At 41.8% G+C, this 16,550-nt stretch overlaps 1 protein-coding gene across 6 annotated transcripts in view; it reads right to left on the bottom strand.

Annotated features, from left to right (window-relative positions):
• Positions 1–16,183, bottom strand: part of a1cf (apobec1 complementation factor) — a 44,167-nt gene extending 27,984 nt beyond the window's left edge. For 5 of the 6 annotated variants that reach the window (XM_072239721.1, XM_072239723.1, XM_072239724.1 and 2 more), the window contains exons 1-2: positions 16,122–16,183; positions 7,309–7,454 (exon numbers count right to left, since the gene is read on the bottom strand). In XM_072239721.1, the coding sequence (XP_072095822.1) occupies positions 7,309–7,407 (99 nt within the window). In that variant the 5' untranslated portion in view covers positions 7,408–7,454; positions 16,122–16,183. Of the gene's footprint in view, positions 1–7,308; positions 7,455–7,591; positions 7,651–16,121 lie in introns of those variants that run through there. The other variant, XM_072239722.1, reaches the window with a different exon arrangement.
• Positions 16,184–16,550: the final 367 nt, after the last annotated feature.

Below are 16,550 nucleotides of genomic sequence, written 5' to 3'. Positions count from 1 at the left end.
TCTTGTGGCAGCTCAGGCTGCCACAATGTGAATGCATCAACACCACTAAACTGGTGAGGTGAAGCCGCTCGAGAGTTAACAAGCATTTAGTCAACTGTACATCAGATGTTAAAAAGTATTCAAAGGCAATCTTAAATGGATTTTTTTTGTATCTGTATTTACTCGGGAGACAGACAGAGTCTACAGAGCAAGGCAAAGCTACAGTGACGTGGTGGACTGTATACATATTGCAGAGAAGGTGGTGCTTGCTGTCTTAAGGCAAATTAGAGTGGTTAACTCCCCAGGGCCTGACGAGGTGTACCTTTGGACCCTGTGGGAGGATAGCGTAGCAATTGCAAGGGCCCTAGCAGAGATATTTAAAACAACCTTAGCCACTAGTGAGGTGCCAAAGATTGGAGGATAACTAACGGTGTTCTGTTGTTTAAGAACGGTTATAAAAATAAGCCAGGAAATTATAGGTTGGTGAGCCTGACATCAGTAGTGGGCAAGTTATTGAAAGATATTTATAGAGAATGAATATATAAGTATTTGGATAGACAGGGACTGATTAGAGATAGTCAACATAGCTATGTGCATGGTAGATCATGTCTAACCCATCTTATGGGGCTTTTTGAGGAAGTTACCAGGAAAGTTGATGAAGGCAAGGCAGTGGATGTTGTCCACATGGATTTTAGCAAGGCCGTTGATGAGATCCCACATGGGAGGTTGGTCAAGAATGTTCAGTCATTTGGCATTCAAGATGGATTAGACTGAAGCCAGAGAGTGGCAGTAGACGGTTGTTTCTCTGACTGGAGGCCTGTGACTATTGTGCAACAGGGATTGGTGCTGGGTCCATCGTTGTTTGTCATCTACATCGACAATCTAGATAATAATGAGGTAAATTGGATTGCAAATTTGCAGATGACCCCAAGTTTGGGGGTGTAGTGGACGGTGAGGAAAGCCTGCAGCAGGATCTGGACCAGCTGGAAAAATGGGCTGAAAAATAGCAGGTGGAATTTAATGCAGTCAAGTGTGAGGTGTTGCACTTTGGGATGACAAACCAGGGCAGGACTTACACAGTAAGCAGTAGGGCACTGAAGAGTGTGGTAGAACAAAGGGATCTGGGAACACAGATACATAATCCTTTGAAAGTGGCGTCACGGGAAGATAGAGTTATAAAGAAAGCATATGGCACATTGGCCTTCATAAATCGAAGTACTGAGTACAGGAGTTGGGACTGTTATGTTGTACAGATAGGGTAAATGCAAGCAGGCTTTTTCTACTGCGGTTGAGTGAGGTTATGGGTTAAGGGTGAAAGGTGAACTGTTTGAGAGAACATGAGGGGGAACTTCTTCACCCAGGGGGTGGTAAGAGTTTCCAACAGAAGTGCTGGATGTAGGTTTGGTTTCATCACTTAAAGAGAAATTTGGATAGGTACATGGATGGCATGGGTATGGTGAGCTATGGTCCATGCGCAGGTCAATGAGACTAGGAGACTAATAGTTTGGCATGGGCTAGATAGGCTGAATGGCCTGTTTCTGTATTGTAGTGTTCTGTGGCTCTATGACATAGTTCTCCACTTTATCAAGATGAAGTCAAAACAAAGGAAGAGATTCTTCTTAATTCATTCATTTGATCAAGACATATTTCTGCTGAATAGCCTCCTTTGTTTATATTAATCTTTGTACTGGTGAATGTCAAAAATATGCTCACCATACAATGTTTTTCCTTACTCTTTTGTGAATACAGGAAATGTGAAAAATCAGTGCAAATCATAAATTTTCTATAAAGATCTTTATTAGGAAGCTCAGTACGTACTATGAAAAAGTGTTAAAACTATCAAACCACAGCCACACTGCCTAAGTCGGGCTGTGTGCCTGAAACGTAGTCGCTGGAGAAGAACGGCACTTGTAAGAGAGGCTACTGTGATGCCAACAGTCACTGAGTGAGCTGCAGAAGTCAGTGGCTGCAACTAGAGATGAAGTTCATGGCTCCACAATCTTTAAGGCCTTAAACAAAAAAGGCTACTTACGGAAGAGTGGCAAGGAAGGAGCCCTGCCTAAAAAAAAGCATATTATTGCCCGTAAGGACTTTGCAAAGCGTAATTTAGAAGATACTCCAAAGATGCGGAAGGAAGCCTTGCAGTCGGATGAGACTAGGGTGGAACTCCTTGGCCTCAACACTAAGCGGTACGTGTGGAATAAATCTAATACTGTGCATCAGCCAGGTAATCCTATCCCTGCTATAAAGTATAGTGGGGGTAGCATCATGCTGTAGGGATGCTTTACAGCAGCTGGGACTGGAAAATCTGGTCAGGATTGATGGGAAGATGAATGCTGCCAAATACAGAGAGATCCTGGATAAAAACCTGCTCGCCTCTGCCAAAAAACTTAAACTAGGGAGGATGTTTATCTTTCAGCAGGACAACGGCCCAAAGCACACTGCCAGAGCAACCATGGACTGGCTTTGAATGAAGAAAATTGATGTCCTTCAGTGTCCTGACCTTAACCTGACCAAACATCCCTGGCAAGACTTCAGGATTGTTGCCCACCACTGCTACCCAACTGACCCGGCACAGCCTGAGCAATTTTGTAAGGAGGAATGGGCAAATCTTGTGCAGAGCTAAAAGAGACTACTGGCTGTCACATCTGCAAGGGTTGGTCCAACTAGGTACTGAGCAAACGGGGGTGAATACTTGTTTTCAAATTTTTAGTTTTTCATGCTTTACAATTTTCCCTGTGTCTTGGGGCTGTAGTGTGGAAAAAGAAGGTAATTCGCAAATAAAAATTCTCAGTTAAATTTATCAAAATCCCTGGTCATAATACTTATTTATGTGAACAAAGGGTTGGGGCTGAATACTTTTACAAGGCACTGTACATTTAATAGCTAAGGCTTAAGTTAAAAACAAAATTCAAGCACACATTTAAATGTCATTGTGTTTTATCTCTAAAATTTGCACTTTGTGGTTGACACAACATCCTTCCCACCAATGTGAACCAGGTTTGCAGGTCTGATTTTTTGTGCTCTGTAGATCTGAAAATTAGACTTGTGGTCTGTGCTTTCTGTCCACTAACCTGAATGCCTGAGATTCCCTGATTCATGCACATAACAGTATACAAGAAGAAGCGGGTTATGTAACTGTAATCTTGTGGGATTAATCCTACCTCAATTTAGTTTGAATAATACATCATAATACCAACCTGAAATTAATCAGAATATTGTCTAGTAAAATACTTAGCTTTCTTAGAAATTCAAAAATAAGGAGTACTTGTCAGTAACAGTACAATTTAACACTGGTAATGGTTCAGATACTTAAACTACCATCACCTATTCCAAATCTTTAAAACCTCACTGCAGGGAGATAGGTCTGCATATTTTTGTTAGCACTTAAGTCATGTGTAAGATGGCCTCAAAACCATGAGACCATAAGACATAGGAGCAGAATTAGGCTATTCAGCCCATCGAGTCTGCTCCACCATTCCATCATGACTGATCCCAGATCCCACTCAATTCCATACACTTGCCTTCTCACCATATCCTTTGATGCCCCAACCGATCAGGAAACTACCAACTTCTATCTTAAATATACCCATGTACTTGGTCTCCACTGCAGTCTGTGGCAGAGCATTCCACAGATTTACTACTCTCTGGTTAAAAAAACTCCTCCTTACCTCTCTTCCAAACGGTTGCCCCTCAATTTTGAGGCTGTGCCCTCTAGTTCTGGATACCCTCATCATGGGAAACATCCTCTCCACATCCATCCTATTTAGTCCTTTCAACATTTGGTAGGTTTCAGTGAGATCCCCCCACATTTTTTTAAATTCCAGTGAGTACAGGCCCAAAGCTGCCAAAAGCTCCTCATATGTTAATCCCTTCATTCCTGGAATCATCCTCGTGAACCTCCTTTGGACTCTCTCCAATGACAACACATTCTTTCTGAGATATGGAGCCCAAAACTGTTGACAATACTCCAAGTGTGGTCTGACTAGTGTCTTATAAAGGCTCAGCATTCTCTCCTTGCTTTTATGTTCTATTCTCCTTGAAATAAATGCCAACATTGCATTTGTCTTCTTTACCACAGACTCAACCTGTAAATTAACCTTCTTCCAATTTGTCTAAGTCCTGCTACAATCACATTGCTTCCTCAGCACTACCTACCCCTCCACCTATCTTCCTAACATCCACAAACCTTGCCACAAAATCATCAATTCCATTATCCAAATCATTGACAAAATGTGAAAAGTAGCAGTCCCAGTACTGACCCCTGAGGAATACCACTAGTCACTGGCAGCCAACCAGAAAAGGCCCCCTTTATTCTCACTCACTGCCTCCTGCCTGTCAGCCACTCCGCTATCCATGCCAGTATCTTTCCCGCCATGCCACAGGTGCCACAGGAGTTTATCTTGTTAAGCAGCCTCATGTGTGGCACCTTATCAAATGCCTCCTGAAAATCCAAGTAGTGACATCCACCGCCACAAGTCACCACAAATTTCCAGCGAAAGGGAAACTTGACATTAATGTGCACTGGCTTCCACATAATGCTATCACACCATGCAGACAGTAAACAAGAAAAGTGGTTTGCAAAGAGGAACAATAACCTGGGACAGGGCAGTAGGAGACCAGGAGACATATGGGTTTTGTGGAGCTGGGAACGAAAGGTTAATATGACATGGCAAGAGGCAGCTAGATGTGTTTGTATTTTACGATTCACTGAACTAACTAAGGAGGCATCTACAGTAATCTGCACATCTAAGGGATACACAGTGCATAATCCTGCCTTCACAAACAATGCACTTTAACCTACACAAGATTTAACCATTCATTGTCTTCTAAAGATAGTTAATTTACATTTAGTGAGCACACACCACTTTATTCCTTGTCACCAACATTACTTTTAAAGCGGAGATAATCGAGCCGCACAAGTTGTTTTTAAATCAGCAATGCTCGGTTACTCTTTCCTTCCCTCCTGTTCGGAGTCCTGTACAGAGAAGCAGGTGGACCGAATTTCTCCAACCACAGTAACGTCGCGGTTCGGCAACACGCTATTACAGTTTGGGTCACTCCAGACTTCGGAGTTCAAATCTGGCATCATTTTGTAAGCAATCTGTGTACATCCTCCCTGTGGATTATGTAGGTGTTCCGCAGATGCTCTTTTCTTCCTCTCCACAGTCCAAAGATGCGCTGGGTAAGTTAATTGGTCATTGTAAATTGTCCCGTAATTAGGTTGGGGTTAATAGGGGTTGTCGGGTCGCTGGGGCAGTGAGGCTCTAGGGGCCGGAGGAGCCTATGCAGTGCTGTATTGTTAAATAAATAAATCAAGTGAGGGCTGGGAGTGGCACTGTCCTACCTTGCCCTAAGAGGAGAAGCTGGGTGACAAAGCTCCAGCTGCACGTGTTTATTGAACACTACAGTCTAAATTTTTAACTTCATAGACAAACCTGCATTTCTGCAGCAAGTCACACCAGATACCATGCTGGCGAAGGCATTGTATACCACAACTTCAGTTGGGTGGGATGCCAGTACTCCATTGTCAGCTAATCTTGTGCAAAGAGTACTTTAAGGCTGTTCCAGTATTTCCAGCATTCTCGGTCTATTATATAATGATTCAACATTGACCTTCCATGGAAATGCTCCTGCCGTTGATATTTATTTCTTGATTTTAAACAAAGAAACTAATCAAATTTCTAATGACATGTCAGTGATATTAAACCTGATTCTGATTCAAATACATTTCAATGCAATACTTCCACGATACTCAACGTCATCTTTATGTGCTGTGTCATATGACATCATCATTACATGCCGTGTCATGTGACAGAGGCAATCATGGTCTTTCCAAGACCATGATTGTTGTTGTCAAATTTTTCTACAGAAGTGGTCTGCCATTGCCTTCTTCTGGGCAGTGTCTTTACAAGACCAATGACCCCTGCATTATCAATGCTCTTCAGAGATTGTCTGCCTGGTGTCAGGGGTCGCATAACCAGGACTTGTGATATGCACCAGCTACTCCCATGGCTTCACGTGACCCTGATCGCGGGGTTAAGTGGGGGCTACACCTTGCCCGAAAGTGACCTGCAGGCTAGCAGAGGGACGGAGTGCCTTACACCTCCTTTGGTTGAGATGTATCTCCACCCCACCAGAATACCAATGTGATGAATTAGATGGCTTCTCCCTTTTGCATGATACAGTACCCCAAACAGTTACAAACTCTCTTCTGTAATACTCAATACCAAATCAATCTTGATATCCTTCTCTAAATGCCTCTCATTACTAATCCATAATAGAAAATTAGTTAACAAAAAAATATCAGTGTGATCTCTCTAGATTAAATTTGAGAGGAAAGCAGAATGATCTAGTAAAGCTGTTTAAAATGTTAAACAGAGTGAATTGAATCTGTAATGTGGACACTTTACTACAGCCAGCTTACTTTGAAATGAAGTCATAAACTATGAGTGTTAATCTGAAATTATACCCCCAAACAGCCATTCATCTTAGACAACTGAAATCAGTATTTTTGTTAGATTTGTTGAGTGATAGGTAGATAATAAATGGAGATGAAATACAGTCATCTAGGATCTAACAGAGGTGAGATGTGATCTTCTTGTAGTCACGTTCCCAAAAAATACGCCATGAATTGTTACTAGACCTTGGCTATGGTCACTACTTGGTGCAACAAAGTTCTCCCAGCTGCATGATGTAGCACCCAGATACTGGTCTCTGACATTCTGCTGTCTAATGGAAGGAACAATGTTTTGCCCTGTAGGAATTCCTCACACTTTGATGCTGTGTATATATTGGTATATTAGTTCAGAAAGTTCACAGTAAGAACTTGATGTTCTTTAATTAAGGCTTCAAAAATAATCGATATAAGTATATATATACTATAGGCAAAGATTTTTTAAAACATTTTTGATTTAAGTAGAGACAAAATCCATCCCAACATTAGCACATTTATGCATGCTGATGTTTAAAGGAAATATAAAAATACTAACATACCATATAATAACGATTATAGAGTATACAAGTTTTGGTCATTTGCATCATTTACAATTTATGTAGCAATCTGATACAAGTCTTTTTTGAGAAATGATACATAATAACTTTTTTAGTCAAGTGTATTCCTGACTGATAGACTTGTTAATGATGAACTTGCAACAAACCTTAAATCACAATTTTAAAGAATGTTACTTACATAAAATTGTATTGCAGCAAATAATTCCCATAATCAAAACACCAGGCAAAAATAGATTTGATTTCCTATTCTCTATCTGGTTTAAAGAGAATAAAGTCAGTACAATGATTGTTGACCTGGTGTCTTTGAGCTCCTACCTGTACCAAGCTATATCCTGTGCGCTGAATCAATGTACGTAAACTTGCTTCTTTTACAGTTCCGGTTAATCCATCCCCGTTTTTTTGATTTGATTCCATTGTGTGTGATTATCAGCAAAATAAATCAGGATAATTAGAGGTGCTCACTGAAATCAAATCCAAATTTAACACGCATTTAATCAAAATTACATCAAAGGTTTGGCGCATTTTGTTAAAGCTCTAAGAAATTGCTGCAACAATTGCTATTAAATTGCAACCGTGCCTATAGAGTAATATAAAACACCTTAGAGTGCTCCGCACAGAAACAGCCATTTAATCCGCTTGATCTGCACCAATCTTCTGTTTCACTGAGCTTTCTACATTTCTGCTTCATCTAAAGCTGTCAGCACATCTTCTCTTCTTCCCTCATGCTTCTTGACTTCTCCCCCAAAATGTATACTTCACACCTCAGATGTTCCCTGTGAACTGTTTCATTCAAGATAAGCTTCCTTCTGGATTTTTTTTAATAGGATTTATTAGTGACTGTTTTAAATTCACAGATTGGTGGGAGGAGGTGCCGCTTGAATGAAAAACATTGGACTTTAACAAGATGTGTTCAATAAATATTACTGATCTACAGATTAAAGACACTTATTGCACCATTGGGCATAAGCAAATTAAAATAAGTGCAGTTATTCGCATTTACAAAACACAAAAAATTAACAGCTCAGTGGCATAATATTGTAGGAGATTTCAAGGCATCTTAGTTGACAATCAGATTTATAAAACGGGAATATTTTCAGTCACAAACACGAGAAAAACTGCAAAACTCTGGAAATCCAAAGCAACACACACAAAATGCTGGAGGAACTCAGCAGGCCAGGTAGCATCTATGGAAAAGAGTAAAACAGTTGACATATTGGCCATGACCCTTCATCAGGACTGGAAAGAAAGAGGAGAAGTCAGAACAAGAAGGTGGGGAAGGGGAGGACAAAGTACAAGGTGGTAGGTGATAGGTGAAACAGGGAGAGGGGGAGGGATGAAGTAAAGAGCTGGGAAGTTGATTGTGAAAGAGATGAAGGAGTGGAGATGGGAGAGGATAGAAGACCATGGAAGAAAGGGAAGGAGGAGGAACACCAGAGGGAGGTGATGGGCAGGTAAGCCGATAAGGTGAGAGAGGGGAACAGGAATGGGGAATGGAGAAAGGGGAATGGTGAAGGAGATGGGGGTGGGGGGGTGGGGGGATGGGGGGGTTGCAATTACCAGAAGTTAGAGAAATCGATGTTCATGCCATCAGGTTGGAGGCTACCCAGACGGAATATAAAGGTGATGCTCCTCCAACCTGCGTGTGACCTCATCATAACAGTACAGGAGATCATGGACAGACATGCCGGACATTTTCGATCAGTTTTCTTAGTACTTTTCCCCTCCTGCCACTTTATTTCTTTGCTCTGTTGCAACAGGGTGAAAAGCACCTTAAATAAGATTCTGGTCAGGTTAGGCAATAACCACTTTTAGCCTGCTGTCATGGACCTTTGCACCAGGCAATGTGACTCAAGCATTGAGGCTGGTTTTACATCGGAATGTGTCAATCCATCAGTTTTGATTTTTTTCCTTTCATTGCTTCTGTATCAACACAAATTTAGTAAAAATTGGTTCAGGTGATTGGAGATTATATTGCACTATTACATTGAAAAATTCTCTAGACAAAGAGCAGATGAGCTACTGTTTGTAACATTCAGTCATACCTTCTGAGCTTCTCAGGAATGTTACATACAATGCACCAGAAAGACCTCAACATACGGATGTCTGTTCATATTCCCTGCACTAATCTAGCCAGCATTTATTTGCTGTGGACAGTATAAAAACTAGATTCAGAGCGAGAATATAAAAACTAGATTCAAACTGCTAGCCAGAAGTTTGATCCAGATGACTGATATCCTTCACAGAATGTACTTGGACTGTCATGTATATTGCAAAATGGAATTTAAGCTATTCCTAGGATTTGATTATGACAATGTATTCAGCACAAGTGACAGTATTTGTGTTTCCCATCTGTTTATGTCAGGGGTTCCCAATCTGGAGTCCATGGACCCTCGGTTAACGGTAGAGGTCAATAGCATAAAGAAGGTTGGGAACCCCGGTCTAGGAAATGAACGTTGGCTATCATAACCTTTATAGTTCAATTATTCTTGTAGATTCTGTGGGAAATTCTTTTCAATTTAAGCCACTGTTATGTTAGTGGATTCAGGTTTGATGCCTCACTTTTTAATTTCTGTTTTTGCACTACTTATTTTACATGTATTGCATTATGCTGCTTCCACAAAGTTAACAAATTTCACAATATATTCTGGTGATAAACCTGATTCAGATTCACTAAGCGATCATCTCAAGACTGTAGAAATGGAATAGATGTGATTTACTAAAGTAACAGCAAAGTGAGAAGATGCTAATAAAACCAACTGATTTGACTGAACCGAAAAGTATCGATGAGGGTTTTGATTGACTAATTTTGTTCTTTTAATTCTTAAGTAAATCAGGAAAGCTCTTTCCATTGGTCAGCAAGTTGATAACTAGAGAACGTGGTTGCAAAATTAGAATTGTTAGAGTTTGATATCTTGAGTCTGTATCTGCTTTAGAATTACGAAGTTGCAACCAGCGCAGGTATACATTTGAGAGGCAGATTGCACCGGGTGAGGTATTGATGCTGATGACTGACAGTGCAGGTGATGCTTGCCAGATTGATAATGTAGTAATCAGTTTGTAACACTGATCAGTGGGTTTGCACTTTGAAGCTCAGTGGCCTGCCTAGTACTCTAAAAGGTTTTGATGACTTCCATAGCTTTCTTCAAGTTGTTATCCCTTCCTATCTTTCTTTTCTAGCCAGCCCAGTTGTGTGTTTACTTATCCTGTGGCAAACTGGCATCTAGTTCAACTATTCTCATTATCAAGTCCTTTCTGCAGGCCACCAATCCCTGGTATCTTATCACTGGCCAATCCTGCTCCCGTATTTCTTTTCAGACCGCACCTGGCATCACACAGTGAGTTGGTGAGTGTGATTGTGAAACAGAGTGACATTCCAGTTGAACTTTAGCTCTGTGGTTAGGTTCTAACTCTTGGGTATCCAAAATGGAAATGTCAAGTCAAAGTAAATTTATTATCAAAATATAAACATGTCACCATGTATGACCTTGAGATTTCACTTTCTTGCAGGCATTTATAAGAAAATAAAGAAATACAAATAAGGAAAAACTCTAAACAATAAAGGTGACAAACAACCAATGTGCAAAGGAAGACAAATTGTGCAAATGATAAAAAAGGTAAATAAAAAATACTGAGGACACGAATTGTTGAGTCCTTGAAAGTGAGTCTGTAGATAGTGGAGTTAGTTTAGCATTGAGGTGAGTGAAATTATCTACACTGGTTCAGGAGCCCGACGGTAACAGGGTAATACCATCAGCTTCTGTGGATTTCTGAATCAGCCACAGTGCTGCCTGGTGTTGTGAACTTCAGTTCTGAATGCTGTTTGCATGCTTTAATGTTTGCACAATTTGTTTTTCTTTCCCCCTCTCTCTACACACTGGGTATTCAATGGCCTTCTTTTGTTTTTAATGGGCACTATTGGGTTTCTTTGTTGCGTGGCTGCCTGTAAGAAGTCAAAGCTCAAGGTTGTATACAGTATACATACCTTGATAATAAATGTACTTTGAATTTTGAACTTTGAACAATTTCTGAACCTGGTAGCATGGGACCTAAGGCTCCTGTACCTCCTGCCCGATTGTAATAGAGAGAAAAGGATGTGGCCTGGATCCTCAGGGGATCCTTAATGGTAAATGTTGCTTTCATGTGGCAGTGTACATTATAAATAATCTGAATGATGGGGAGGGCTTTGCCTATGATAGACAAGAGTTGTATCCACCACATTTTGTAGACTTCTTTGCTCCTGGGTATTGGAATTTCCATACAAATTAATGGAAATTAAACCAAAAAGTCAAAAGTCTGATATGGGGTGAAATTGGCACAGGGGAAGGCCTGTTTATATCATCTGCACTTAAATTCGAGATGAGTGTGGGTTTAGAAGGCAGTGGAATGGAAAGAGGTGGATCAGTAAGCTTCACCTGTTGGCAATTGCTGCACCCAGTAATAACCACAGCCCACTGTTCCATGAAAATCAAACAAAGTTCTAAAGCTGAAAATCTGAAATGAAGCAGGAAATGCATGAAACACCCAGTGAGTCAGGCAGCATCTGTGGAAAGAGAATCAGAGTTAATGCTTCGGATTTGTCACTCCTCATCAGAATAGAGAAAGAGAGATTTAAAATAAGATTATTTGCAGGAAAGTTGGCAGGAAAAAAAATGGACAGGAGAAAGAAAATGTCTGTAATAGGGTGAGATCAGATCAAAAGGGTAAATGGGGAAGTTAGATGGCAGTATGCTTTGATGTCAATTCCAAGTTAGGGTTTACTAATTGGAGAGCTGTGGGACATGCCTGTCAGGTCAAAACAAATACTGACAATACTGGAGAAACTCAATATGTTAGTCAGCACCTGTGGAAAGAGAAGCAATCAGTCATTCGGATCTGCAATCCTTTTTCAGAACACACGCTGCATAAATGGAGAGAGAGAAAATCTGAGCCAATATCATAGGATAATGGGCAGAATTGGCCAGATCTAAGACAGATAGAGTGAGTTACCTAAAGTTGGAGAATTTCATGTTGAATTAGGAGTATTGCAATATGCCCAGATGGAAGATAAGGTGTTGTTTCTCCACCTTGTTTTGGGCCTTGCTACAACATTGCTGGTGGCTGCAGGCGAAGGTGGGAGTGGGAGTAGGATGTTGAATTAGAGTGGCAGACATCCTGAAGCTCGGGGTCACTCCTGCAGACCCCAGGCAAATGCAATGTTAGCGTTCATTTCCAGAGGACTAGAATATAAAAACAAGGATGTAATGCAGAGGCTTTATAAGATATTGGTCAGACCACATGGAGTATTCGAAGCAGCTTTGGACCCCTTATCCAAGAACGGATGTGCTGAGGTTCCAGAAGAGATTTGCGAACATGATCCCAGGAATTAAAGAGTTAATGTATGACAAGTGTTTAATGGCTCTTGGCCTGTACTCACTGGAGTTTAGAAGAATAAGAGGTGATCCCATTGAAACCTACCTAATATTGGAAGGCCCAGATAGAATGAACATGAAGAGGATGTTACCAATAGGGGCAGAGTCTAGGACAGAGGGGGCAGCCTCAGAATAGAAGAATGCCCCTTTAGAACAGAGATGAGGGAGAATTTTTTTAGCCACAGGGTGGTGAATCTATTCAACTCATTGCCACAAATGGCTGTAGATATCAGATCATTGGGTACGTTTAAAGCACAGGTTGATAGGTTCTCCATTAGTAAGTTCATCAATGCGTACGGGGAGGAGGCAAGAGAATGGTGTTGAGAGGGAAAATAAATTATAATTGGATGGTGGAGCAGACATGATGGCCAAATTTTTCTCACATGTCTTATGGTCTTATGCACTCAGTACAGGTGCCCTGCAAAGTCATCATTTAACCTGCATTTGGCGTCACCATTATTGTGAAGACCGCATTGTATCACCTGGCTTCAGTGCAGTAGACAGGAAGAAGTGTAAGTACGTTGCTGCTCCACCAAGTAAGATGGCTTGAAATGGTTTACAGAGAAGTGAAAGATCAGATGTTCTACATAGCTATTCTATGTGGGTCAGGGCATATAGCAGTGCCTGTCTCCTGCTTGTTAGCAATGATAGTGTCCACATACAGTATATGTCACCTACACCATGTAATATATTTGCATCCAGTCTGTTGTATAGCTGGCATAAGAGCACATTGTCATATGTAAGTGTGAGGACTGCAGCAATTCTAAATTATGTGGGTACATTACAGCATATATATTTTATATATGAGTCTTGGTAGATAGACAGTGGGGCAGGTGAGTGATGAGGATCCAATGAATGCAGTCTGATGAAGGGTCTCGGCCCTAAATGTCGACTGTTTATGCCCCTCCACAGATGACTTATTGAGTTCCTTCAGCATTGTGTGTGTGTGTGTGTGTGTGTGTGTGTGTGTGTGTGTGTGTGTGTGTGTGTGTGTGTGTGTTTTGTTCTGCATTTCCAGTATCTGCAGAATCTCTTCAGTTTATCAATGCATTTGACGGGAACATGGCATTTTATGTCGCACTCACTAACCTTGACCAATGTGAGAACTTCCATAAATTATGGCATTGCCTCCAGGTTCTTGGTGTTTGGTTTCTGGCATTAACTGAGCTACAGTGGAGCTCCTGCCCCACATCTCCACTAACCTGGGCTCTGTCCTGACCTCCTGTCTTGTCTGTGTGGAGTTTATGTGTTCTTCCTCTAACCATGTAGACTTCCTTCTGGCTGTTTCAACTTCCCTCCACATCGAGTTGGCTGGTTAAATTGCCCCTAGTTGGGAGGTAAATATGGGAACCAGGGAGCTGAGGAGAAAATGGACTTCAGGGAAAATTAGTGGGGAATCTGTGAGCTGGCAAAGACTTGAAGTATTGAATCCTCCCCTTCAAATCATAAAGCAATATGAGCACATGAACACTGCATGTTTGACAGAGGTTCACCTGATACCCTACAGATCCAAGTGTAAACTTGTACTTCACATTTTCTCTTCTAAAAGTGGATCTATAAACACGAGATTCTGCAGATGCTGTAGATCCCAGAGCAACACACACCACAAATGCTGGCGGAACTCAGCAGGCCAGGCAGCATCTATGCAGGAGAACAAAGAGTCGACATTTCGGACGGATACCCTTCATCAAGATTGGAATTTAAAGGGGGCAGAAGCTAGAAGAAGAATGTGAGGGGAAGGGAAGGGGTACGAGCTGACAGGTGATAGGTGAAATTGGGCGGGGGGGGGAGAAAGCTGGGTGGGTGGTGGAGGGGTATGAAGTAAGACTGGAAGGTGATACGTGGCTGAATGTAAAAGGTGGAGGAGGAGGAATCTGATAGGTAAGCAGATTAGACCATTCACTTATGGAAGGGCTCCTGGCACCTGAGTCAGCACTTTAATTGAGCAGTCCCTATAATTGGTGCTAGTCTTTCTTAAGATGGGTGGGCCCCAGGCTAACTATCCAGCAATTCTCCGCCACAGTTAATGCTGCCAGTGAAATCCTCCAGGACTGGTTTCACAGGTTGTGTCTCTATCTCTTTTAAGTGGGGGCTAAGAGCAAGACCTCAACAAACATAGAAACACCAGAAGGACAGACGAGGGGTACAATTTTGTTTTATTCTGACACCTGGGTACTTTACAAGACACTGTCCTGTCACAGTCCAAGGGCAGGTAGGGTCTCCTTCCATACTGTAAAGCTTCAGGTTTATTAATATTTATCAGAAGACAGTTTGATAATAAGTAACCCAAATATAAAAGGAACATAAATGTTGATTGTTTATTCCTCTCCGTAGATACTCCTGACTTGCTGAGTTCCTCCAGCATTTTGTGTGTGTTACTCTGGATTTCCAGCATCTGCAGAATCTCTTGTGAATATAAAATAATCGCCGTCTGGACGTGGTTCTATTAAGTGGCAGTTGATTGGTTTGATGAAGGGTCTCCCTCATTTTTCACTGATATTAAAAAAAACTAGCTAATACCAAAACTCCGTCGATCCTGAATAAACCACCTGGACTTCTGTCAATGGTGGTAATTTCCTGCTTTGGTTTGCTGGGGCGGGAGGAATGATGTAACACGCACATAATGCTGGAGGAACTCAGCAGGCCGGGCACCGTCTATGGAAAAGAGTTTCGGGCCGATTCGATGAAGGGTCTCGGCCCGAAATGTCGACTGTTGACTTTTCCATAAACACTGCCTGACCTGTTGAGTTCCTCTAGCATTTTGTGCGTGTTGCTTTGGATTTCCAGCACCTGCGGATTTTATCGTGGTGGGAATGGTGCTAAACGCTTGCAGGTGTAAGGAAGGCAGGGTACAGTACAACAGGTCGCCGCCGTTAACGCGTTTCCACCTGCGTTACCAGTTTCCCCGGGGCTACTCGCCGCCGGCAGATCGCACTCTGGACCTTTCACGGAGTTCGGTTTTGCGTCGGTGTCATCAATCTCCCGTTGACCACGTGATGCCAGACAGCACTGGGTGATGGGGTGGGGTGATGTTGTGGGGCTTCGGGGGTAGGGTGTAGTGGTCCCACGATCATGAAGCAGGAGACGTTGGCTTGTAAGGCGCCTGGAGCTCTCGCTGCCTCATCCTGTCTTCAGCATGGAGAGCGCTCCCTCGAAAGAAGCGTGGTTACTGCCCGAGGGCACAAGATAACTAAGATCCTGGTTGTTTGTCTTGCGCTGATCAATTGTAGTTTGTTTCAGACATGTTGACTCTGGCTTAAAGCACATATGGTGGCCGTGACTGTTGTGTAACAGAGTTAAAGGGCACGGTAGCTTGCAAGGAAATATCACATTTGCCCATACAGTTGATATAATCTTCAAAAGGCAAAAAAAAAGTGGATTCTAAGGCATTGTTTTAAAAATGCTTTCTTGGTGCTTGGGGGTGTAATGCACCGGTCGCTAAACAATGTATCCTCTATCTGCAAGCGTTTTCTTTTTCCAAAACGAATCAATGGCTACTAGTTTTGCTTCTCAGATTTTACAGGGTGTGTAAAACTTTTACCATCCCTAATCTGCCTGTCAATTCTAAACTTGGGTTCAAGATACTTTTTTTTAAAAAACACAAGTCACCAACTAGTTGCATTCCTGCTTTTACTTTTTTTTAAAAAAATTAAACAATTCACTGCAGGTAACAACTTTAACATACCGAATCGCCAATACGTAAAAAGGCTTTTTTTTTACCTGAGCAATTTCAGAGATCAGCGCCCGGAAAAGTCCTCCTTGATTATGGGTGAGTCGGCGACGTGTCACCAGTGTAATTTTGTAATCAACATATCTCAAATCCAAAGGTTCAGCTGGGCGACTGTTTAACAATTCACCCAGGTTAAACTTTAACTCGCTCTATCTCCCCACGCAGCAGCCTTCGCTCGGCACGATTAGCTACTGGTAGTTACTGCTGCCAGAGTTGGAGCAGGATTTTACACGAGAATGATAGCTTTCCGTCGCTTATAAATACATTTAGGATTGTTATAACGTTGATCCTCTGACTCCCGTGTTGTGTGGTACATATCAAGTGCTTTCATTGTTTTCTAAATCTCTTTCCCACTGCTGTTATATTTTCCCTTGACGGTGCAGAGGAATAGGAGGCATCTGAAACCCATAGAATACAGG

This window comes from Mobula birostris, chromosome 21 (genome assembly GCF_030028105.1).
Source record: "Mobula birostris isolate sMobBir1 chromosome 21, sMobBir1.hap1, whole genome shotgun sequence".
In the NCBI taxonomy this organism is placed as follows: Eukaryota; Metazoa; Chordata; class Chondrichthyes; order Myliobatiformes; family Myliobatidae; genus Mobula; species Mobula birostris.
This window is presented reverse-complemented; position numbering and strand designations above follow the sequence as displayed.